Here is a 23,553-nt window from a genome sequence, read left to right as displayed (position 1 = left end):
GGCTGGCTGCTCCTGGTGTAAACAGGAGGTAAACAGCTGCCAGAGGAGTAGGTTCATCAGTGATAGACACAAAGATAGAAAGGGGCTGGAAATAGAGCAGATTATTTATCATTAAACAATATAAGATCTGTCATATTTTTTCTCCTATCCTCTAATTTTGTGTCATCTTTCTTCACTGAAATGCTGACTCTTCCTTCCAGTCTATGTGTGCTACCAGCCATAGTTACCTAGCTCTTGCGTGCTTACATGAAGATATCCATTCTTTCTCTCGTGTCTTTTTGTTCTCTAGACCATGATTAGTTTTTGTTCATCTAGCTTAGATTTTTCCCTGCTGGTTCACATACTTCTTGAAGTAAGGTACCGACACACACTGCACTTGCTGCAAGTTGTCTCTTGATCCTTTTGTCTTACTTGTAATGCTCATGCTCCAAATCTTTTCAAAGGCTTTCTTTTTCATAGCAGTATGACACGGCTGACTCACAATTGGTTTGTGATTCACTGAGCTTTTCTGAAGCGTGCTTCCAATAAATTTACTCCCTTATCTTCTGATTGTAAGTGGGAATGAAATATTATATATGCTGATTTCTAATCCTATTGATTTCACGGGCTCGTCAAGATAATTTTGAACTATATATTTCGCCCTCAACGTGCTTGCAACTATTCCAGCTTAGTGTTTCCCACAAGTTTAATAAGTATAATCTTGCATGTAATTAATGAACAGATGAAGGACAGATGCCTGCATAACCTCATTTGATATTCTTTTACAGTTTGGTGATGACCAGCTGCTCTGCACATGCCATGGTTACAATCATGGCTTTTCTGTCTAGCACAGCAGCATCTGATCAGTGCATTTTCTGCTAGCTTGACTGTAAGGTGTAATGAGAGAATACCAAAACTCACAAATGCCAAGATAAGACAGCTAACACTTCTTCTCATGCACGTGCCCTGCTCTCACAGAGAGAAAAGAGGCTACTTTTTTGGCATTGTCAACCGTTCCCTATAGTAATAATGCGTTTGAAGAATGTCCTTATATCCCCTTAATTGTGTCTTACTTTCTGCTTTGGTAACATTGGATTATTTTTTTACCACATTTTTCCGGTTTGGTAATTTGATTTAGATTTTCATTTTTTGTATGGTTCTTTTTGAGTTTTGGAGTCAATGTCATTGTTTAATCAAGTTCATTTTTCTGCACTTCACTATTCCTTGGATCAGGATAGTTTGGGCACATGTAACCTCTGATTTTTTCAGAGTTATTTTTGATTTTTGCTTTGTTCCCATGAAATCTTACCTAGCAATATGAAGAGCTTTATTAAAGTCCATTGTCTTTCTTTATCTAGCTTATTAATCATGGGCAGTTGTGCAACTTGTTAGCCACTTCTGTTCACTCAGCTACATTTGCTCAGATTCAAATCTAGAGAGCCTTCCCCATAGGATGTCTTACATCTTCTATATGAGCAGAATCTCTCGTAAACTTTCTACCTGTTAGCCATCTTTCTCCCACGGTGCCCATTTACCAGGGGGTATCTGTTAATTCAGGTAGTGAACTTGGTGGTAATGAAGGCCCTTGGTATGATTTAATTTGAAATCCTCCCCTTAAAATCATATCCCCTGAACCCGCCTTATGCAGAGCTCTATGCTAAAGTCACACCATAGTGGGATCTTCCCTCTGCTTTCTCTTCACTCCCATTTTTTTTTTTTTTTGTGGTTATTTGAGCAATCTCCTCATGAGTTCTGGACCTCAGAGCAGACACTCATGTTCCCAATGTGCACATCATGGTTCCCCATCATTCTTCAGCACGCAGTGTTCTTCTCTATCAGTATGTGCCTTGGGAACTACCCTACCATGCTATGCTAATAAAACAGCACATATGCAAAACTTGCTCTGCTTATTTACTCAGGCGTGTACAATCATCTGGGATGTTCAGCAGCTGGACCCTGTGTTTATTTTGATTCGTCAGAGAAAAGGCAGCAGAGTGACAAAGTAACTGTGCTTTGTAGCACCAATGGCTCATCCGTGTAGCATGGCAGTTCCTGGATTCACTCGGTTAGCTTCTGCTGACACCTACTGCCAGAGCTGGATGCAGCAGCGTTACACAGAAGGCTTTGGCATTGTCCGGACATGATTCATGCATGAAGCTTTGGATTCGGGCTGCCGGTGTTGTACGTAAAGAGATAACATCAGACATAACATTATGGAAATAAGAGGAAAACAGATCAGAAAGGGCAGCCTCCAGGAGCAATTTGGGGGGTTTTGTTGGTATTTTTATTGTAAAATTAGTGAAGAACAAAATTTAATTGAAAGTCACTTTATGCATTTTCTGTGATAGAAGCTAATGAGTTTATAGCTAGAAGCAAATACTTCTTAAAGGAAAAAAAAAATATATATATATAATATTTTTTTTTTAGTAGATGATACATCTTCATTGTTCCTGTGAATGATTTTACATCAGGTTCAGGAAAAAGCTTCCTCTCAAAGTAATTCCTGGCCAGTAGTAGAGACCTATGTCTTTATTTCTGCACCCAAACCTCCTTTTCACCTATTTCAATATTTAGAGATCATATCCAGGACAAGGAAGCATAGTAGAAGGCCCCACTTACTGGAAGGCTGTTAAAAAAGGCATCACTGCTATGTGTTCTCTGTAAGCAGCATCCTTGTTATTCATTTACATCCTCCACGTGGGAGTTCTCCTGTACTGGAAATAGCTGTTCATTCTTCTCTACTAAACTGGGTATTTGTGGAGAGAACTTCACTAAGGACAAGACAGTAAACTGGGACAATTAAATACATGTGAATGTCATATAGATTTAAGTGAACCTTTAACAGCTGCCGAGATCAGGGACTGTGCATATGCTGTGAACATACAAATCAGTGTGGCAGTGTGTGTGTTAGTTGCTCAACCTGTTTTGAGACATTTATCTTTTAGTGTAATGGGATTGTACCATTCTTTCAATTTGTATTTGACAGAGCACTACAGAAAGCAGATGAATATTCACAGTAATTGCCATTGAGACTTCCATGTAATCAGGTTACACATCTGAGCTAATAACACTTACATTCTCCTCTTTTTTAATGGTCTGCTGCCCTAAAGATTGCTTTTCTATTGACAGTTGCTGGACACAGACAGTCCTGATGGATCTATTTTGTTCGCCAGCTGTGCCGGTACAACTCTCAGAGATATCCAGGATAAAAAACAGGGGACCCTAATTTTGCAGAGTTTGCATGTGAAATCAATTTAATTTGCTTGCATGGTAGAGCCTCACAACCAGATTTTAAGTCAAGAAATAAAAGGAATGCATAGGTAAAAACCCCCACCAATGTACTCACTGAGCAGCTTGTCTCGGATGCCGAGATTGTCCCTGCATGGGAGTCAGCTGTAGAGCTTACCGAAGAACGCTGTATCTGAGCAAACATTGGAACATCAACTTTGCAGCTGTAAAGCCTTTGAGCACACTATTTGGATAGCTATAATTAGTATTAGAACCTCTGCCCACTATTTCCCTTTTCATGATGTTTTCCTGACATGCTTATGTTTCACTTACACATGTACCACATTCTGAACAGTCCAAATTTGGTCTTGTGTGTAGGAATGACATCAGTATTAACCAAGTGCATCTGTTAGTGTTGTCAAATGCAGAACCTGTTGCAATGGCAGCAGTTCAAGCTCTAACTCTGTGAAAGCACCGAAGGAAAACAGTTTTTCATTCTGGAGCCCATTGGGAGGCAGTGGAAGAAGCACATGGAAATTACTCAGTTGGATGCATCCAGTTCAAGAGTTACCAGTCCAGGTCCTCAAAATAAGCCAGATGCTGTTTTCTAACCACCACTGAGTAACTATTAATTAACACAAAGGTTTATAAAAGCTGAATTGAAGTTGCTTAGTGGTGGTTCCTGTCCTTCCAGAATACCGTCCTGGGCTGCACATTGCCTCTGAGGACAAGGACGCAGGAGGCCCATGACCAACACCCCTTTGGCATACCTTACTGTGTGTGGTGGTTAGTGCTCAGGCTTTAACAATGCCCACTGAAGCGCAGGGCAGCACAACACATGCAGTTCAGCAGCAGTTTTGAAATGAGTGCAGAACTGGTTCAACAACAGCGATAAACACAAAGAGTCCACACTGCATGGGACTCAAAGCTGCTGTGCGCAGTGAAGCACATACTGTTGGTGACTCCTTGTAGATAGCTGGTACTACTAATAGTACTTATGATATCATAAGTACTATCCAGTTGGGAGCCTACCCCTGCCTTTTAGACACTAGAGTGTTCTAAATAGAAAAAGTTGCACTCATTTTGGGTTGTGATAATATTGCCAACCTCTTTCAAGCTCACGCTTGTGTTTTCTGTCTCCTCTTTCTATAGCATAAGGCTGAAATGTAGAGTGCTTTTAGGGCCAGGCCAGGCAAAACTGCTGGTCTTGCAGGCCAGGCAGGATCAGCTCTGCCAGGGATTCAATGAAGATAAAAGCAGCCTTTTAGCTATCCATAATGGAGAAAGGGTATCTACGGATATTATAGGAAGCATGCTGAGTTGTAGCTGAAGGCTGGTAATAACTTCCACTTCTTGTGGTTGACAAAATAGGGCATCTTCTAGTTTATCATGATCTGGTCTTTGGCATACTGCACAAGCCTTACGTTTCTGTTTAGGTGGAAACTTCTGTCATTGATCCTCCAAATAAACAAGTCCCTTAGAGAAATTATTGCTTTTACCTGGGAATGACCCATTTCCTGATGGTGAGTGGCAAAGAAGAGAGGGAATAGCAATGGGTGAAGGTCAAACTTCAAATTTTAGATCTTGCATCCTGGGCCTGGAATGAAAGCCTGGTATTTTGCCTGTCAGTGCTTAGCTCTCATCAACAAAGTAGCATAGGTTCAGATACATCCTGTTGCTGACAATTAATCCCTCTTCTGACCCATTATAAATAGATTTAGCTTTGTAATCAGTGTGATCTTCCAAGTATGTGGTAGATTTGAACGTTACCCTGACTGAGATGTTGCTGTTCACATTGCCTGTGAACCTAAGTGTGGTTATTGCTATGATCTCTGGTAGGACTCCTTGCTGCACTTCTGCAGGGTATCTACTAACAGGGCAGACACTGGATTTTCTGAATTTTCCTTTAAGACTGCTTCAAGGTTTTGTACTTGCATGACCTATATTCAGCGACGTAACACAGAACTCCCTTATCCTGTTTGCCAGATACAGTGTATAAAGCTTGTAAATAAGTACGCATTTGATTTGCATAAATTATTAACTTGCCAGAGAATTGTGATTTTTATCAAAGATTCTGTAATGAAATTTTATTGTTGCAGAAAATGCTTGGGCAATCATTCATGGCGATAAGCCTGCATATAGCTGGAATACTTACAAATGTCATTCCTCGAAAACATTCGTGTTAATTAGGGTCAAGTCAGTCACCATAAAAGATAAATTCCTCTATTGAATATAACTTACCAGTGAAATTAATACAGGGAACAGGAAAGAGAAATGCTTTTGACTTTACAGCCATAGTTTATCAAGTGCTTTCGTAAACACATCTGTCTAGAGAAATAAACAAAACATCAACATTTCTGTCCGCCTTGACAGTAAAAGCTACTTATTTCACCAGGGTGCTGACTATTGTTTACTAAAAAGTGCTATTAAGCAATGACAGAAGTGTTTATTTCCCATATGCTAAGAAATGGATTGTTCCAGAGGCCAGTGATGTTACAGAAAAATTCTTTGATGTTCTTTACAAAAGCAAGCTGGGCTAGCACAGGATTGTCACCGCCTGATGCCCTGAATGGTGCCCGCGCTCAATAGCAGCCACTCAGTTTCACAGAGGACACAGGCTTCCCTATTTGCATTTTCACTGCGTTCCCATTACTTATGAAGGGAAGACTAAGGAATGAATGGGCACAGACTGCTGATTTATCCCCGAGTACAAGGCTTACTGGCAGGATTATGGAGCTGGTGATGCTGCTACTTTACTGTCATACACATAAAAAAGAATTAGTATCAGGCAAGCATGAAAATCTGTCTCATCATTTTCACCTTTTCCTCTTCAAACCCGATTTTGAAAGATCAAAGATTATGATGTGGAATGCATACATTTACACACACACATATATATTGGCTATGCTTGACAGATAACTGTAATCGAGAGGGAATGAGTGCACAGCTCTGCTGCTGTTGCTGGAAGGTGGCAGTGCTCAGCGTGTCACAGGCCTGGAGTCGTTTTATTTTCCTTAAGCCTGTGATAAAGCACAAACCAGAGATTTTTTGTATATATTGCTCATCCGAGCCTTTATGATTTGTTAGCTGCATAGATTGCTTTTCATGGGTTGACAAAAATGAAACATGCTCTTTGTATTGCAAAGTACAAGCACAGTATATTCTGCATGATTTTTACTCTAATTTTACATCATTTGGGTGACTACAGAATAGGTAAGGTCTTGGGATGTAAATGCCTGGTGTTTGTTTGGTAGAACTAAGATAACAGAGGTAATTTCTGCTCTTGTATTTGTAGGGCTGGGTCACTCTGGTAATACCCAATGAAGTGCTACCTTGTCCTTCAGAAGTTCAGGTTTTGTTTTCCTTTACTGAAAGATACCTCTCTACCTGGACTGGCTTCCAGAAAAGCTCACCTGCGCACTGACAGTAACCCTCCTTGAGCTGTCTCTGTGAATATGCTGGCAGCTGACCGTAATTAGGTTGGAAGTTGCGAACATTATTCCCTTTCATTTTTATGAAGTCTCATTTCAGACGGCCACTGGAGATAAAGTAAGCACCAGCTCCATTCCCTCATTATCTCCTCCTATAGCACCAGCAGGAGGGAGCACTTGTGTTAACAACTTGCTCTTGCGGCTGGTTGTGTCTCATTCCAGCACAATCAGCAGCCAGCAGCTGGGGGACACCGCTGTTTAGATAGATCACCTCCTGGAGAAGCAGCCTGGCGTAGCTGCTTGAGAAGCCAAATCTTGCTGAGGGGACATCTAGCTCCAGAAGGCCTGGGCAGTTCCAAGAGCATGCTCCATGCTGACGGTGAGGGCAGCCCATGTTGGCCCTGTGGTGACTTGCATGGGCAGATATTTGGAGCCAGAGCCCATGATGCCCATGTCTGCAGGGGATTGCTAACCGGGAGGAGGTGGTGGCTGAGGGGCTGGTTGAAAGCCTCCATGCTCAGACAGCCCTGGGCACTCAAACCCCCCTGCCTGGCAGTGGTGAGGTGCAGGCTAGAGCCCGGCCACCCACTATGCCCCTTTCTGCCAGCCCCTTGTCGGCAGCAACCTGCTGGACCTTGCCCAGGCAGCACTGTGAGGGGATGGGGCCAAAGCGGGAGACAAGGCCCTGCAGCAGCGCTGCACCTGAGAGACAAGGCTTCAGGTGGTGTGAGCTGCCTCCTTCCCCTAGTGCCAGCTGAGGAACAGGGGAGCACGGGAGAGAGCCCCACTTCAGTGCTCATGCGGGGGGTGAGCGGGTGGAGTGACATTAGAGGGGTATAGAGAGAATCATAGAATCAGTCAGGTCAGAAAAGACATTTAAGATCACCAAGTCAAACCTTTACCCCACCACTAAACCATGTTACTGAGGGTCTCATGATTCCACCGCTTCTCTGGGCAGCCTGTTCCAATACCTCATCACCCTCTCGGTGAAGTACTTTTTCCTAATATCCAGTCTAAACCTCCCCTAGTGCAGCTCGAGGCTACTACCTCTTGTCCTATCACTTGTTACTTGGAAAGAGACCAACAACCTCCTCCGTGTGTCCTCCCTTCAGGTAGTTGTAGAGAGCGGTAAGGTACAGCCCCGAGCCTTCTCTTCTCCACACTAAACAACCCCAGTTCTCTCAGCTGCTCCTCGTAAGACTTGCTCTCTAGACTCTTGATCCACTTCATTGCCCTTCTCTGGACCCGCTCCAGCACCTCAGTATCTCTCTCGTAGTAAGGAGCCCAGAACTGAACAAAGTATAGAGGTGCAGTCTCACCAGTGCCGAGTAGAGGGGTCCAATCACTTCCATAGCCCTGCTGGCCACACTACTGTTGATACAGCCCAGGATGCTGTTAACTTCTTCGCTGCCTGGGCACAAGCTGGCTCATGTTCAGCAGCCGTCAATCAACACCCCAGGGTCCTTTTTCCCCCAAGCCTACAGATACGTGGGGGTGTCGCCTTCAACACAGCACCCTGCGCTCCCCACATGCCCGCCACAGGAGGCGCAACAAACGCCCGAAGCACCCCCTAAAGATGTCCCTCCCGACTCCCCACTTCCGCGGCCCACCGGTCACATGACTACACTTCCCAGGAGCCCGCGGACCGGCGGCCCCACCAGCCGGGCCCGGCCCGGCCCCGCCCTCCCCTGCCGCCTGGCATCACGGTCCATGTAGTCTTGGGGCGCTGCCGCTCCCTGGCCGAGCCTGGGCTTCCCTGGCGGAGAAGACTAACGCTCCCGAGAGGCCTCGCGGCTCCGCGCCTGCGCGTGGAAGTGAAAGGCCGTTGCGTTGCGGGCAACGGTTAAGGCAGCGAAGAGGCAGTAACCGGCGGCGCCGGCAGCTTCCGCGTTTGCCGGGAAGGGGGGGGGTGCGAGGAGCGGCGGCGGCAGCAGCGGGAGGAGGGCGCTCGGTGGATGGGCGGTTGGCGGCCGGCAGCGGTACCAGTACCAGTACCAGTCAGGCGGCGGTCGTTAGCTGGGGCGCAGGGGATGAGCCTGTGAGGGCGGAGGAGCAGGGGTGGGGGTGAAGCTCGGCCAGAGCAGAGAGATGTCCCAGCCTCAGCAGCAGCAACAGCCGCCGCCGCCACCGCCGCCGTCTCCTCAGCAGCAGCCGCTGCCTTCGGCCGCCTCCAAGAAGAGGGACCGGCGCATCTTCTCGGGTACCTGCCCGGACCCCAAATGTCAGGCGCGGCTCTTCTTCCCGGCCCACGGGCCGCAGAGCAGCGGCAGCATCGAGTGCACGGACTGCGGGCAGCGCCACGAGCAGCGGCAGCTGCTGGCCGTGGAGGAGGTGACGGACCCCGACCTGGTGCTGCACAACCTGCTGCGAAACGCGCTGTTGGGCGTCAGTGGTGCCGGCCCGCCCCGCAGGAACACCGAGCTCGTCAAAGTCATGGGCCTCTCCAACTACCACTGCAAGCTCCTGGCCCCCATCCTGGCCCGCTACGGGATGGACAAGCAGACTGGCAAAGCCAAGCTCCTCACAGAGATGAACCAGGGAGACATCTTTGACTGTTCCCTCCTGGGTGACCGCGCCTTCCTCATTGAGCCGGAGCATGTTGAAACCATTGGATATGGAAAGGACCGCTCTGGCAGCCTCATCTACCTGCATGACACCCTGGAAGACATCAAGAAGGCCAACAACAGTAAGGAGTGCCTCATTCCAGTCCATGTAGATGGAGATGGCCACTGCCTTGTCCACGCAGTCTCGCGGGCACTTGTTGGCAGGGAACTGTTCTGGCATGCTCTGCGGGAGAACCTAAAGAAGCACTTTGAGGAGAACCTGAGTCACTACAAGGCACTTTTCCATGATTTTATTGATGCAGCAGAGTGGGAGGACATTATCAATGAATGTGACCCTTTGTTTGTTCCTCCAGAAGGTGTGCCAATGGGCCTTAGGAATATTCACATCTTTGGCCTGGCCAACGTGCTTCACCGGCCTATCATCCTGTTAGACTCCTTGAGTGGAATGCGGAGCTCTGGAGATTATTCGGCGACGTTCCTCCCTGGCTTGATACCCTTAGAAAAATGCATGGGAAAAGATGGCATGTTGAACAAGCCAATCTGCATAGCCTGGAGTAGCTCAGGACGAAACCATTACATTCCTCTAGTTGGAATAAAAGGTGCTGCTTTACCTAAACTGCCTAGGAAGCTGCTTCCTAAAGCCTGGGGAGTCCCTCAAGACCTCATCAAAAAGTACATCAAGTTAGAGGAGGATGGTGGCTGTGTCATTGGAGGAGACAGAAGTTTGCAAGATAAGTACTTGATGAGGCTTGTTGCTGCAATGGAGGAGGTTTTCATGAGTAAACACGGGATCCATCCCAGTCTTGTAGCTGATGTACATCAGTATTTCTACAGAAGGACTGGTGTAATAGGAATCCAGCCTGAAGAAGTCACTGCAGCTGCCAAAAAAGCAGTGATGGACAACCGCCTTCACAGGTGCCTCATCTGTGGGGCCCTTTCAGAGCATCATGTGCCTCCAGAGTGGCTGGCTCCCGGGGGGAAGCTATATAACCTGGCAAAAAGCACTCACGGACAACTGAGGCCTGACAAAAATTACAGCTTTCCCCTGAACAGTTTGGTGTGTTCCTACAACCCTGTGAAGGACGTGCTGGTACCAGACTATAGCCTGAGTAGTTTGACTGCTTGTAACTGGTGTCATGGTAACTTAGTGCGTCGTGTCAGAGAAGATGGATCTGTTTTGTATTTGGATGGAGACAGAACTAATACTCGGTCCACAGGTGGCAAATGTGGCTGTGGGTTCAAGCACTACTGGGAAGGTAAAGAATATGACAACCTCCCTGAAGCTTTTCCTATTACTCTAGAGTGGGGTGGAAGAGTGGTGAGAGAGACCGTTTACTGGTTCCAGTATGAAAGTGACACTTCTCTGAACAGCAATGTGTATGACGTCGCCATGAAACTTGTTACCAAGCACTTCCCTGGGGAATTTGGTAGTGAGATTCTTATTCAGAAAGTTGTCAACACAATATTGCATCAAACTGCCAAAAAGAACCCTGATGATTATACCCCTGTAAATATCGATGGTGCTCATGCCCAAAGAGCTGATGATGTACAGCAAGGACAAGATTTAGAGTCACAACTTCCAACCAAAATTATTTTGACTGGACAGAAGACAAAAACTTTGCACAAGGAGGAGCTGAACATGAGCAAAGCTGAAAGAACTATTCAGCAGAACATTGCAGATCAGGCTTCTGTAATGCAGAAGCGGAAGAGTGAAAAACTGAAACAAGAGCATAAAGGGCAACCTAGGACTGCTTCTCCTGGTGCTGCCCGTGAGGGGCCATCATCTGCACCTGCTACACCAACAAAAGCCCCCTATTCTCCAACGTCTACAAAAGAAAAGAAAATTCGAATAACCACAAATGATGGGAGACAGTCGATGCTGACACTGAAGTGCACTACCACCTTCCTGGAACTGCGGGAGAGCATAGCAAGAGAATTTAATATTCCTCCCTATTTGCAATGTATTCGCTATGGCTTTCCCCCTAAAGAGCTGCTGCCTCCCAAAGAAGGCATGGAAAATGAGCCTGTTCCTTTGCAGCACGGTGACAGGATTGCCATAGAAATCCTGAAAGGTAAGGAGGAAGGCAGGCAGTCTGCTTCAGCACACGCGGCCCATGCTGTGAAACATGAAGATATTGCTCTGACTAGTAAAATCTCATCGAAAGAACTGCAAGAGCAAGTGGATAAGGAGATGTATTCTCTCTGTCTTCTAGCAACACTAATGGGTAAGCCTGACTTCCAGCTGTATTTTAAAATTGTGATTTTAAGTAGAGGGTAACATAACCTGTAGTTACATACATACCTTTTTTCCCCTTTCTTTTCTGTAACCACGGAGAAGGTTAGCTCCTTTATTCCTCTACTAGAAGAACGGCTAACATGCTGTCAATGATTTGCTGGGTGTTGTGACTTTCTAAAATGTGTGTGTGAGATACTTGTTCTTTCTTTGCTATGTATTTAAGAGATTTGCTAATTGGAAGTTGTTGCATTTCCTCTGTTGTCTTCTCTTTTTCCTGTCATTCATTAGGCACACATCTCATGTGTATGTGTGTGGGTAACTTGCTCCCTATATTTCCTAATCTCCCTCAGGTTTCAGGAAATAAAGTCAGAGCCAAGGTGAGAAGGGGACTCTGAGTGTCTTATCATTGGAAGTTCGAGGATCAAATTCTCACCTCTGTAGTAGAATGAAATCTTGCCATTTCTTGCCACAGGGGAGTTGTGTTGGTTTAAGCAAATTGGCACAGCATTGTCTCCTTAGCTAATCTGCTAATTTTAAGTAAAGAGCTGGTCTTTTTAGAGAGCTGTGCAAAGCATTATCTCAGAATGTAAGCAGAGGAGAAACTGGAAGAATCTAACCACAGATTTGAATCCTGGAGGTGGACACAGGGTTGTGAAGCCGCCGTTCTTATCAATTGTCAGGCATGTAAATCTGACAAACTGTTAATAATTCAAGACAGAAAGACTTTTCCCAGGTGCCTGTATTTTTTATATTCATATTTGGACTCGGGAGACTTGGACATTCATTTGTGTACTTTCTTCATCAGGTTCCACAGCTCCTGCTGCTTACTGGCAGGAAGTAGGGCAGTAATTACCATACATTTAGCTCTGTGAACCAGTTGAATAGCAATGGTTGCAGAGTTTTTTGTTTTGTTTTGTTTTGTTTTTTTGTTGGATGGTTGTGTTATTTTTGTTTGGTTTTTTTGGGGGGGAGCCTTCTCTTTCGCTGGAGGGATTTGGTGTGGCTAAAGCATGTGATACTTTAGAAACGAAACAATTGCATAATCACAGGCTGGTATGTCAGAAGTCCATCAAGCAGAACTTTGATTCTTTTCAAAGCTTGACTGTTTACTGCAAGATAGAGTGCTGAATCACTAGTCACCTCAACACACTGACACCTGCACCTATGTTCCAAAGTGCAGGAAAAGCTCAGGTTTAAATTTGGAGATGAAGCTTAAAAGAGAGCTTTCTGTTTCCAGGCAAAACTGCTGAAAGCGTAGTTACTGGCTTACAGAAACCTCTGACATGGTTTAAAAGTATCTTGGTTACTTCAGCATTAAGGTGTGTCATTTTATTTACAGGTACTTATTCATAAAATGGGAACTTGTATTCAAGAATTCATTTCTTGTCTCTGACTTTCACTGCTGTTAATTTCTGCTTTCGAAGCACAGGTTAGAATAGAATTTACCTCACCCTTCTCTTATCACATCTATTTTGTATTACTAATAGAAGTAAAAGGTGCAGCAAATGATAAACCATTTATAACAACTAATGCAGCTACTGAATAAGGTGCTATTTTTAGATAATAACTTTTCTCACGAGGGCTTCATTTTCCATTAAAGATACTTGTAAAAACAAAATCTGGGCAGGTCACTGTTTACAGTTGGGATTTTTCAATGGGGAGACAAACTCTTAAGAAACTTCCTTAGTCCTTGCACTTTAAGAGCGTTGGAGTGGCGGTTCTCAGGGTGGTGTATTCAGCCTTGCTGGGGTGAGAGGCTTCAGTATTTCTCAGTGACGTTTCTGTATTGCTAAAAAACAGTGCTGGGAAGTTCTGAGAGTCAGCTTATCCTGCATGCTCTTGTTGTAAGTGTGTTCTGCTAGAAACATGCATCTAATAATACAGTCACGTTGGAAGGTCCAAAGGGGAGATGCTGGTGAAGTAGCTTGCTGTTTTATTTTTTTAACTCCCCAGTGCCCAAACTTCTGTAACAATTCACTGTGGATGTTTAAAAGCTTTTCTTTGGAACAGGGTCTCCTGTAGGCTGACTTGATGCTTCTCTCATTTCAGTTTGTAGAATTTTTGATTTCTGGCCTCAGCCGGTTAACTGATTACAGTTTTAGACCATGTTCTTTTATTTTTCTGTATCTAATTTAAAGATAAGCTCTGGGAAATCAGACAGTAATTTCTGGACCACATAACATATTATGCATGATTTTTTTGGTAAAGCTTTCTCCTCTTTTTTTATCTCAAAATACAGAAGTCTATCAGGAAATGAATTAAGGAATTGTAACTGTACATTAACACAGCTAAAGCATTATGTTTTGAAACAGATTTAATTGCACCCATGCAGAAGCACTCTGGATACGTGCAAGCCAAGTATGAATCTATTGTGATTGGTTTGTTTTGCGTTGATGAATTAATCAGTGCACAAGAAATCAAAATTGCCTGGTTTAAATATATTAACACCAGCACTTGCTAATATTAAGCAGCTTGGTTTTAAGCCACCTGTAGTTCCCTGTAACCTGTGTTTATCAGTTCAGTTTTTTATTTGTTCTCTGCTTCTGTTTGTCCTCCCCGATGTATGAAGTGCTGGTCTTGGGCTTCCACTGGCATAGGTTAATCTGCAACTGCTCTTTTTGTGCAGTGTATGAGGCATACTTGTGTGTAGGGTAGTCTCCATTTGTTACCATACCTTTGTGGGCCTGAGGTTTGGTCTGAGAGAATGGGAACAGTGTTAACATCATCTCTTTGATAAATGTAGTAACTTGAGGGAATTTTTAACTAAATGATCACCCAAATTAACTTGTGACCTGTAAGTGTCTTACTGCCATGGTAATGAAACTCAAAACAAATAATAAAACCCAACTAGAAACAAAAATGTGCAAACCTCAAATGCAGTTGTGTTGAATCACACAAGCTAGTTCCTTTGATCTGGGAAAGTCCAGTTGTGATTGTGGGTTTGATTTTGTGTGGAAGATCTCTTTATCAAAACAGTATCATTGCTTTGTGTTTCTTTCAGTGGCTGATGCTTTTGTTTTGTGAGCCCTGCTCTCCATTCTTTTCTGCATAAAAGGCAGTTAGTGTTGCATAAAAGGTTATCTAAACAGTGATGCTTCTCTTGTTCAAGGTTTGACAAATGCTCAAACCAAATAGGGAATCTTTTCTTGGAGAATCCTACTAACGTGTAAAACCTGGGCTTCTTAGCGAAGCCAGGTGGTTGTCTTCTGGAAAGTAGCCTCTAGTCTTGAATAAGAATGGATTGCTAGATGCAGCAGCATAGGAGTCTGTAGTAGGAAGTCAGCCACTCTGTGGCTGCTGGTTTTGGGAGATGGTTTGTATTCTGCTGCTTATCAGTGTAGTGGTTGTTTTGATTCCTGTGAGCAGTATTTAAACCATCAGGAAGACCTGGGGGGAAATGAAGAGCCACAGCAGTGATGCTATGGAACCATTGTGTGTAGGGATATGGATTGCAAAATGTAACTGACAATAAGGATGCAGGGTAGCAGTGAGCCCCTTTTGAAATATCAAAAACATTAGAGAGTGTTATTGGTAGTGATTGCCCTTCCTCCATGCAGCTGTTGGAAGAAGAGAGAAAACAGTGGCAATAGTGGGGAAGAAAAAGGAATGCTCCTATTAGGTTTTTTAATGTCCTTTTTGTATTGAGCGCTTCTTAGAGCGAATGGGGACTGGCATAACACGTGGAGAGATGAGCAAAGGAACCCTTCTTGTGGGGGGATAGACAAGCAGGGGAGTGTATGGAGTCACGTGCCTGCTGGGGAAGGGAAGTGGGAAAGTCGGCAAGTGGCTTAAAGGGTTGCAAGGCGTAACCATAGCACATAATGCCACTGTCATGAGGGTGAAATGTTTTCTCACCTGAGGTGAGTGGACAGGACTAGCCACAGTTAGCTTGTGGGATATACATAAAGAAGTGCTAGGAGGGATTTAGATGTGCTCTGTAGTTCAGTATGTAGGAAGCTATTAAAAATAACTTTTATTTTCCTCTTAGCAGCAAGCAAAGAAATAATGGTAATATTTTTAGCGTCATGCATCCCAGCTGTCTCTAATACAAGTAGTAAGTGCATCTAGTTAATTTTATTTTATGATCTGCGTTCTCCAGTTTTAACAGAAAATTGAGAGATGTGGTTATTGAGATTTTAATGCCTAAAGAAGGGTGCAGTTTCAATTTAGGGTATCTCAGTATGTTGCCTGAATGATTGATGCAAATGGGAAAAGCAGTTTTTTCTGAAAATGTATACAGGCGGTATTTGCTTCTGCATCAGGAGAATGGAATTTATCAGTACTTTTTATTTGCACTGTTTGACAGCTACATCACAAGTTACTTCTCTCAAGCAGGTAAGTGGTTAGCAAAATTGGAAAAGGGCACAGGTAGAAGTGCAGATCTGAACCGATTTAGCAGATACTGTTAGGCTACTGATATTCTGTCACTGTAATCCAGTTTTCTGTTCCTTATATTCCTTTCCTTACATAGTCAAGTTAAGGGTTTTTTTCCCCCTCTCAGTGGCATTTGAAGTTGTCACATTTCAATGCCATTTTTAGCATCTTTGGAAAATGCCAGTTACATGGGACAGCTGGGGCCTCACAGGTTTTGTATTTTGCTTCTAACTCTCAAGAAAAGCAAGGTACAGACACAGCTTCTGCACAGCTGCCTGTGTAGATGTTTGTATCTCAATGACAGTATAAAGTCTGCTGTATGGCAGCTGTCAAATCGAGATCTGATTTTTGAGAAGGTGTAGGGGTATAGAATTGAGATTTTAATGTGCAAGGGTATGTGCTTGAATTTTGGAAGTGTGGTGGTGTTTTTCTTTTTTTTGCTAGTTTTATGTTGAAAGCATGAGTGGGAGGGGAATGGAGACTTGTGTATAGGGCCTGGCAAAGAATCAGGAGCTGCAGCTTGGGTCAAATAAAATTTGGGAACCTTGTACTAGAACATGTAGGATATTTGACTGCAGACAGTGGTATGTTTGCCTGAAAGTTTCTTCGTGTCCTGTGGTCCTGTTATATAAATTTGCTATAAATAATTGCATAGAAGACAGTGAGGATTCAGCTTTTAATTCAAGGAGTTGCATTTTTGAGCATTGTCTGTAATGTTAAAATACAACTGTTTAATGTTTTTGATTTTTACAGGGGAAGATGTTTGGTCTTACGCAAAGGGGCTTCCTCAGTTGTTTCAACCAGGTGGAGTATTCTACAGCATGATGAAGAAAACCACAGGTATTTTTTGGTTTTGTTTTTATCCCTTCCTTCTATTTCCAGATCTTTAAAATGGTGAGTTGGTATTGAGTCCCTTGTGAGCATAAATATATTTTTATTTTATTACCGTGGTACATTTTAATTTTCATGATACTGTAGAACTTCTTACGCTTCCTCAAGAACTTCAGGCTATGGAATTTTGCTAAGACTAGTTCATTCAACTTAAACCTCTTCTTTTCTGAAATTTTCTCTACAACCATACATTTCAATTTAAACTTACTGAATTATATAAACAGCTTCAGTAAGTCAAATGATTTTGTTTGTTATTTTTTTCCCCAGAGAGATCAAAGAAAGAGAAGATCATAGGACTTATTCCTGTTACACTTTAAAACACTTACTGGATAAACAGTTAATCTTTCTAGTGTGTTTCTTAGTAGCTATTTTATACAGGGCTGCTGCATGTTTTAAACATAAATGGTCTTTCATATTCTTAAGGTGGTTGGTCAAAAGCAAAGCTATCTTCTTTTTGAATTGATAAAAGTTGCATCTTGGGCAATGTGCAGAATAACCAAGCAAGTAGTTAAGAGTATGTTTGATTTTTAGACAGCTTTACAAATGCTGCCTACAAAGAATACCATCTTTCTTTAGAGAAGAAGGTACCAGTTATTTTATCACATTTCAAGTTTCATATTCAAGTCTTTACATTCATGGTTTAGCTCTTGTGGTTTCATCTAGTATAATGATTCTTTTTTTTTTGGCTGCTTTCTTACTGTTTGATTTCTTAGACAGTTTTTTCAGCTATAACTTGATTATATGTGGAAAGAGGTATTTTACCACATAATTTCTATGCTGTTTGCAGTAATTGAAATGTGTGGTATATTTACTGTCCACTACCTCCCACTGAACTATTAGCCTGGGTAACAGAATTAGCATGCCAAGTGTCTTATACCAGATCTGTTTCCTTTTAGTTTTCTTTCTTCTATTACGCTTGTACAGTGAAGACTGGTGTATTGTTTGTGGCAAGTGAGTTAGCTTAAACAGTGGCTGATAGAAAGGACCTTTTGGACCAATTAACAAGTAGACAGAGTTGAGAACCTGAAATGAATCCAAGGGATTTTAACCCAGCTGGTCATTAACTCACAGAAAATGCCCGATTTTCATTGTCAGTTGGCAAAAATGACTTAAGAACTATGACAGTGGGAGATGATACTCTGTATTTGAACATTATTGCAGCATTATTACATCATTTCTCTGTGTTGTAGGTGTTTTGCACTACCTTGGTAGGTAGAACTACTATTTCAGCCTTAACATACTTCTGTGATTTTTACTACATTGCCGCTAAACAATTGCAATGTGCAGCAATCTTTTTTGTTTTGTTTTGTTTTCACTAAAGGAAGCTCGCTCCTTACCTATCTGTAGTATTTTAGTTAATGTAATAATGCAACTATGATACTGGACATTTAGAACAAAGCTTTCTATCAATTGCAGGTACTGTTTATCAATTGAAGTTTGATTTAGTGGATCTTGTTTAACATATTTGAAATTTCAGAATTGTAATTTCAGAGGCAGTTCTTTTCAGGTCTTTTCATTAGAATCACCACAGAAGGCAGCAGCATCTTAAGGCTATACTGTGATTGCTGGCATATGGCATACAAGCCTAAATTTCCTCCCACAGTATGAAGTTTCAGTGTGTTTCCACATATCTGGTGCAATAAATTTAAATACAGTAATCAATCTGTGTATTCAAAGCATGCTTTAAGATATTTTAGTACCATGAATAACTTCTTCTATCTTTATAGGTTTGGCTGATGGCAAGCACTGTACTTTCCCACATCTGCCTGGTAAAAACTTTGTATACAATGCAGCAGAAGACAGATTAGAGCTGTGCGTGGATGCTGCTGGGCACTTTCCTATTGGTCCTGATGTTGAAGAGTTGGTTAAAGAGGCCTTAAGTCAAGTGCGAGCAGAAGCTACTTCAAGAAGCAGGGAAGCAAGTCCTTCACATGGAATGCTGAAGCTGGGTAGTGGTGGAGTGGTGAAAAAGAAATCTGAACAACTACATAACATAACTGCATTTCAAGGAAAGGGCCATTCCCTGGGAACTGCATCTAGTAGTCAACAACATGATCAAAAAGCCAGGGAAACACCACTTTTAAGAAAGCATAGCACAGAAACAGACTTCAGTCCTTCTACTAAAATTGAGCCTTCTGTATTCACAGCTGCTTCTGGTAACAGTGAGCTTATCCGAATTGCTCCGGGAGTTGTGACAATGAGAGACAGCAGGCAGCTTGACCCCACTTTGATTGAGGCACAGAGAAAAAAGTTGCAGGAAATGGTCTCTTCTATTCAGGCTTCAATGGATAGACATTTGCGGGATCAGAATACAGAGCAGTCAGCATCAGTTGATCTGTCTCAAGGAAAAGTAGAGGCAGTGAGTTCAACTGCTAAAACTGGGAGCTTTCAGGCTGCCTTACCCGAATCACTGTCTGCACCAGGTGGTACTGAACACTTGAATACTGAATCAACTGATGGTAACATGGTGAATTCTGTGGGAACAACATTCCCTGCAAGGTCTAAAGCACAAAAGGGAAATTCTGTTGAGGAGCTTGAGGAGATGGATAGTCAAGATGCAGGAATCACTAATGCAACTGAGCCAATGGATCACTCTTGATAGGTTAAAATCTAATAAGGGTAGAAAAAATTACTGTTCAAATGTAATGTTTATTGGCTGGGCCACACAAAGTGATTAGTTATTAAGTCTTGTATGTATGTCAAAGATTATATCATCTTACTCAGTGCATGATAAGCGTGTGATTGGCAATAGCTTTCAATATTACCATACTGCTGCCCAGGCTGGCTCTGTTACCTGTAAATTAGTTATTAGGAAATGCACTGAGATGAATATCTGCTGTAAATGTGGGTTCTTGAAAATTCTTCGTAATTTTTAATTCCTTAAAAGTCTTAAAATTTAAGCCCATTCTTTCCATGCTACTTTAAGGTCACTGGAAAGGCTAGAACAGGAATAACTAGAAACATGACTAAATTAATCCTATCCCAGGCACTTAATTCTGCTCGAAAACACACTATAAACATGAATTGTACATAAATTTCAAAAAGCAACTAAAACTAAACTTCTGCTAAATTTGATAATGTAGCCTATACAGTACTTCAATTACATTGTGCTGGCACCTCCTCCAACTTAAAACGTTCATTCATACAGATATATATGCTTGTCAGAAATCTTGAAATAAGTGTAACTTTACTAAACTCTCTAATTTCTCCACATTATCAGCTTAAGCAACTTAGAAAAAAGGGTACTTAGTGTATGATGAAGATAAAGTGAATGTGGTGTGGTTGTGCATGGCTGTCTGAGCCAACACAACCATTTTGGTGCTCTGTTAGTAAGCGATAGCATGTTTTTATTTCGTCCCTAATACTAAACTGGTCAGATCCTGTGCAACTTTTAACACAACTACAGGAGAGAAGGTGGCAACTGCAGGAGACAACAAATGTTCAATGGCAAATCCATTTTTTTCTTTTAAAATACTTTGATTACTAGCATTGGTTAGTAATGGCAAAAAATAAATAGCTGGCCTTTTCAAAGCAAATTAACAATATACTGGAAGGAAACAACTCTCTTAAAATATATTCTTCTGAAGTGTTCAGTGACAGTGGAGCTTGTGGAAGCTCACTGTTTATTGCATGGAAACAAGGGGAATACATGCCATTTCAGTGTCAGTAAAGACTACCCACCTCTATTAGCCTCACTTCAGTTTGTGATGCAGCATTCCCTGCATCAGTGATAATACAGCTGTTATCCACTTAAGTAGTGTGTTCATCAGACCTGCAGTGCTAGTTTTTAAGAAGCAGTTATTGTGCTTGCTCCCTAAGGATGGAATGTGTATCTGATACTGCACTTTGCTTTTGATCTTCATAGTCATATTAAATGCACTATTGTTGCTTCTAATGGTAAAATAACACTGAATGGATGAAAGATGTTAATACAGCTTCAAAGGAATTAAGAACATTTAAATATTGAAGTCTGTGTGCACATGTGGGTTTTTACCAGTTCACAAATGTTGTGTTGCGTATGCTTGTATTCAGAAAGGTCTACTCACTTCTTCCATTGCTAATCCCTTAAACATTTCTAAGCATTAGGAGGGAGGATTTATTTTCGTATATAAAAATTAACAGAAGCAAGTCACTTGAAGAACAGCCCTGTTTTGTCAAAGTAAATTCAAATGCCTCTGTTGGTTAACTTTTTATGTAGAGAGAATAAATATTTTATGATTTAGTACACTATAGGTAAAAAATAAGAATCACCTTTTCAGAAATACATGAAAAATTTAAAGATCTTAAATTGCTAACTGTAAGTTAGCTATTTGGAAGCTTGGAATGTATGTAGTAATTTGGCTCACCAGAACTGAACTTCGTGATGCACTGATTAACTGGCAGGGCTTATTCAGTGAGAAACAGGATGCACATGCAGCAGCTGGAAGCCTGCCATGAATCTGAAAACATTATGTCTTCCATGAATCAGTTGAGCTGTCTGCAGGCTACTTCTATATAGAAAATGTGAGTAGAGGCTTGTGCTTTGCCATGGTGTGAGCTGTAGAAAAGTATAGCAGTGACACCTTCTTGGGAAGGAGTTTAAGTCAGAAGAGGTTGAGGAGGAGAAATCTCCTAGATCTCATGCATTTTGACAACCTAACTACCACTTAGTTTTAACCTTTTCTTTAGAAAAAGAAGTCTTCCTTGGCCGAAAAAAATACGGGCAGTGTATAGGAGACAATTCCAAGTTTGGAATAAATTGGAATCTTTATTGCATATCATCCTCACTTAAAGAGAAGATGCTTACTTCTTTCATGCCCTTCTGGTAAGACTACAGACTTTTGTGTGCCTTTACTGTATTAAGAGGAAGGCTTAGTTTAATTTTGACACACTTCCTGTTTCAGCAGTAATTTGACATTTTCCTTCTTACCTAAATAGAAACAGACACAGATTATGGCTCTGTCTGACTCGCTGTTAGGGACTTCTCGGGTCCATTCAAGTCATGTAGATTAGGACTCTTCAGTTCCTAAAACAAAATAGTCTCAAAAAGGAATGGTAAAATGGTGTCAAAATCACGAGATGGGCTGATACGAGTTCCTCGGGTGTAAAACAGGATTGTGTGTATTTCTTTGCAGTGTTCTTATTTCACATGGCTTTCTCATGCATTTAAGTATCAGTGTTTTTGAGAAAGATGGCTTTTGATACTCTCAAGTGGAGCTAAACTTCATCTACGTGCTGGTGAGATGTGTAACTGTACAGGAGAAGTGAAATAAAGAACACTGAAGTGTAAGTTTGAATAGATGTTTCATTTGATTACTAGCAGTGAGTGCAAATTTGAGTTGAGGCAAATCTGTGTCCCTGTCTCAGAAGCACCCGTGTGCTTGTTAGGTTTTCCTGTTAGAGCCAGGAAAATGGTGGGGTACAAGGGCAGGGAAGACGTGGACTCATTGTGGTTGTGAAGCCATGTCAACAGGACTTCTCAAGCAGTGTGGAGTGTCCCCTTTCTCATAAAAACCCCAAATGCTAAGTTCTTGCTACTGAACTGCTTGTGGACAAGGTTGTGGTTCTAAATTCTTTTTGAATACTTGCCTGGAGTACTTCCTTGACTAGGGTCCATCTCCTTCTACACAGTGTCTCATGGCAAAGAAGACTTAACATTATTTGAAAATCCTAAACTTTACTCTGGCGTATTATTTGTAACCTAAATGAAACATGATTACTGAAAATACAGGCTCAGTAGAGAAGAGAAAAAAATAAAAAAGAGAAAGGACTAGATTGCTGATGAGCATATGGGAAACCTCAGGAGAACAGATTGGTTTTCCAGGCAGAGGCAAGATTTTTACTACTTCTATGGCTGGCTGCTTAGCAAGGTTGACTTTGATACTGCTGTTTCACTGTGAATTGTGTTTCAGTGAGGGGATAATAAATAGCAGCTTTTCAGATGAAGTTGTATAAATATATTTGGGATGCTTTCACTATTATAGTCACATAGCAGCAATGTATATTGTTGGTTTTGTGAAACCTATATAGTTTACTAGTCTTCTGAGAGACACAGAATGTGAGGTAGGCGCTGCCTCCAACAGAATGCTCTAGCAGCAGCACAGCTGCAGGGCTGTGTGCTAACAACCCTGTGTAACAGGCACGCTTTCAAGACCAAAATGCTTAATTTGAAATCTTTCAAAAAGTAGAATCTGTTGTCACTGTCACAAGGTTAGCAGAGTTGCTTGCTACTTTCTCAGTGCGCTGAAAATGCCAGGTAATAAAATTCATAGTATGCTTACAACTGGGAGAGTATGAAAATGAATGAGAGAGGGAGAGTATGAAAATGTATGAAAAATGAATGATATAAGAAGATGCCACTGTTACCTCTACATTTGTTTGGCTCCTATTTTCAAATATCAGAATCTACATGCTTTTGTAAAATAATGATATGAAGTTAATCCTTCTGTTAAAAAAGAAAAGCCTACATCAGTGTTTTCTTTGTTTTGCTTGTGGATATCAGTTTAGCTTCTTAAAATTGAAGAAGTTGCTTAAGATCTTTAGAATGCAGGATTCCCTCTGAGCCCTTATGCCTGCGGTTGAGCAATAAAAGGTTGAAACGTGTGGTATTTTCAGAATTATTTTAGGTTTCGTGAGGATTATTGCCAAGAAATGAGAGTGCACTTTTAGGAGGGAATGCTATTTAAAGTGTATAAATAAGAATTAAAATAGTGTATATATATTTAGAAAACAAATCTTTTTAAACAGTGCTTTACATGTTGAATTAAAAATAAATTAGCCTATAAACTATACCATCTTCACAGACCTGGCTGCTACCCAGCACAGTTTGGTTTGTTTTATTTGTGATTGCTGTACTAATTATATTTGATTT

The 23,553-nt window shown here is 41.9% G+C and overlaps 1 protein-coding gene across 1 annotated transcript; it reads left to right on the top strand.

The window, feature by feature from the left end:
* The first annotated feature begins 8,473 nt into the window (after positions 1–8,473).
* On the top strand, positions 8,474–21,972 carry VCPIP1 (valosin containing protein interacting protein 1). Its single transcript, XM_061342786.1, has 3 exons — positions 8,474–11,427; positions 16,566–16,652; positions 18,431–21,972. Exons 1-3 carry the CDS (start codon positions 8,727–8,729, stop codon positions 19,300–19,302), a joined length of 3,660 nt encoding a protein of 1,219 aa, XP_061198770.1. The 5' UTR covers positions 8,474–8,726; the 3' UTR covers positions 19,303–21,972.
* Positions 21,973–23,553: the final 1,581 nt, after the last annotated feature.

Source organism: Neopsephotus bourkii, unplaced genomic scaffold, assembly GCF_033783945.1.
Source record: "Neopsephotus bourkii isolate Nb327-2 ecotype Australia unplaced genomic scaffold, CSIRO-AGI_Nbou_v1 NB_1820, whole genome shotgun sequence".
In the NCBI taxonomy this organism is placed as follows: Eukaryota; Metazoa; Chordata; class Aves; order Psittaciformes; family Psittacidae; genus Neopsephotus; species Neopsephotus bourkii.
This window is presented reverse-complemented; position numbering and strand designations above follow the sequence as displayed.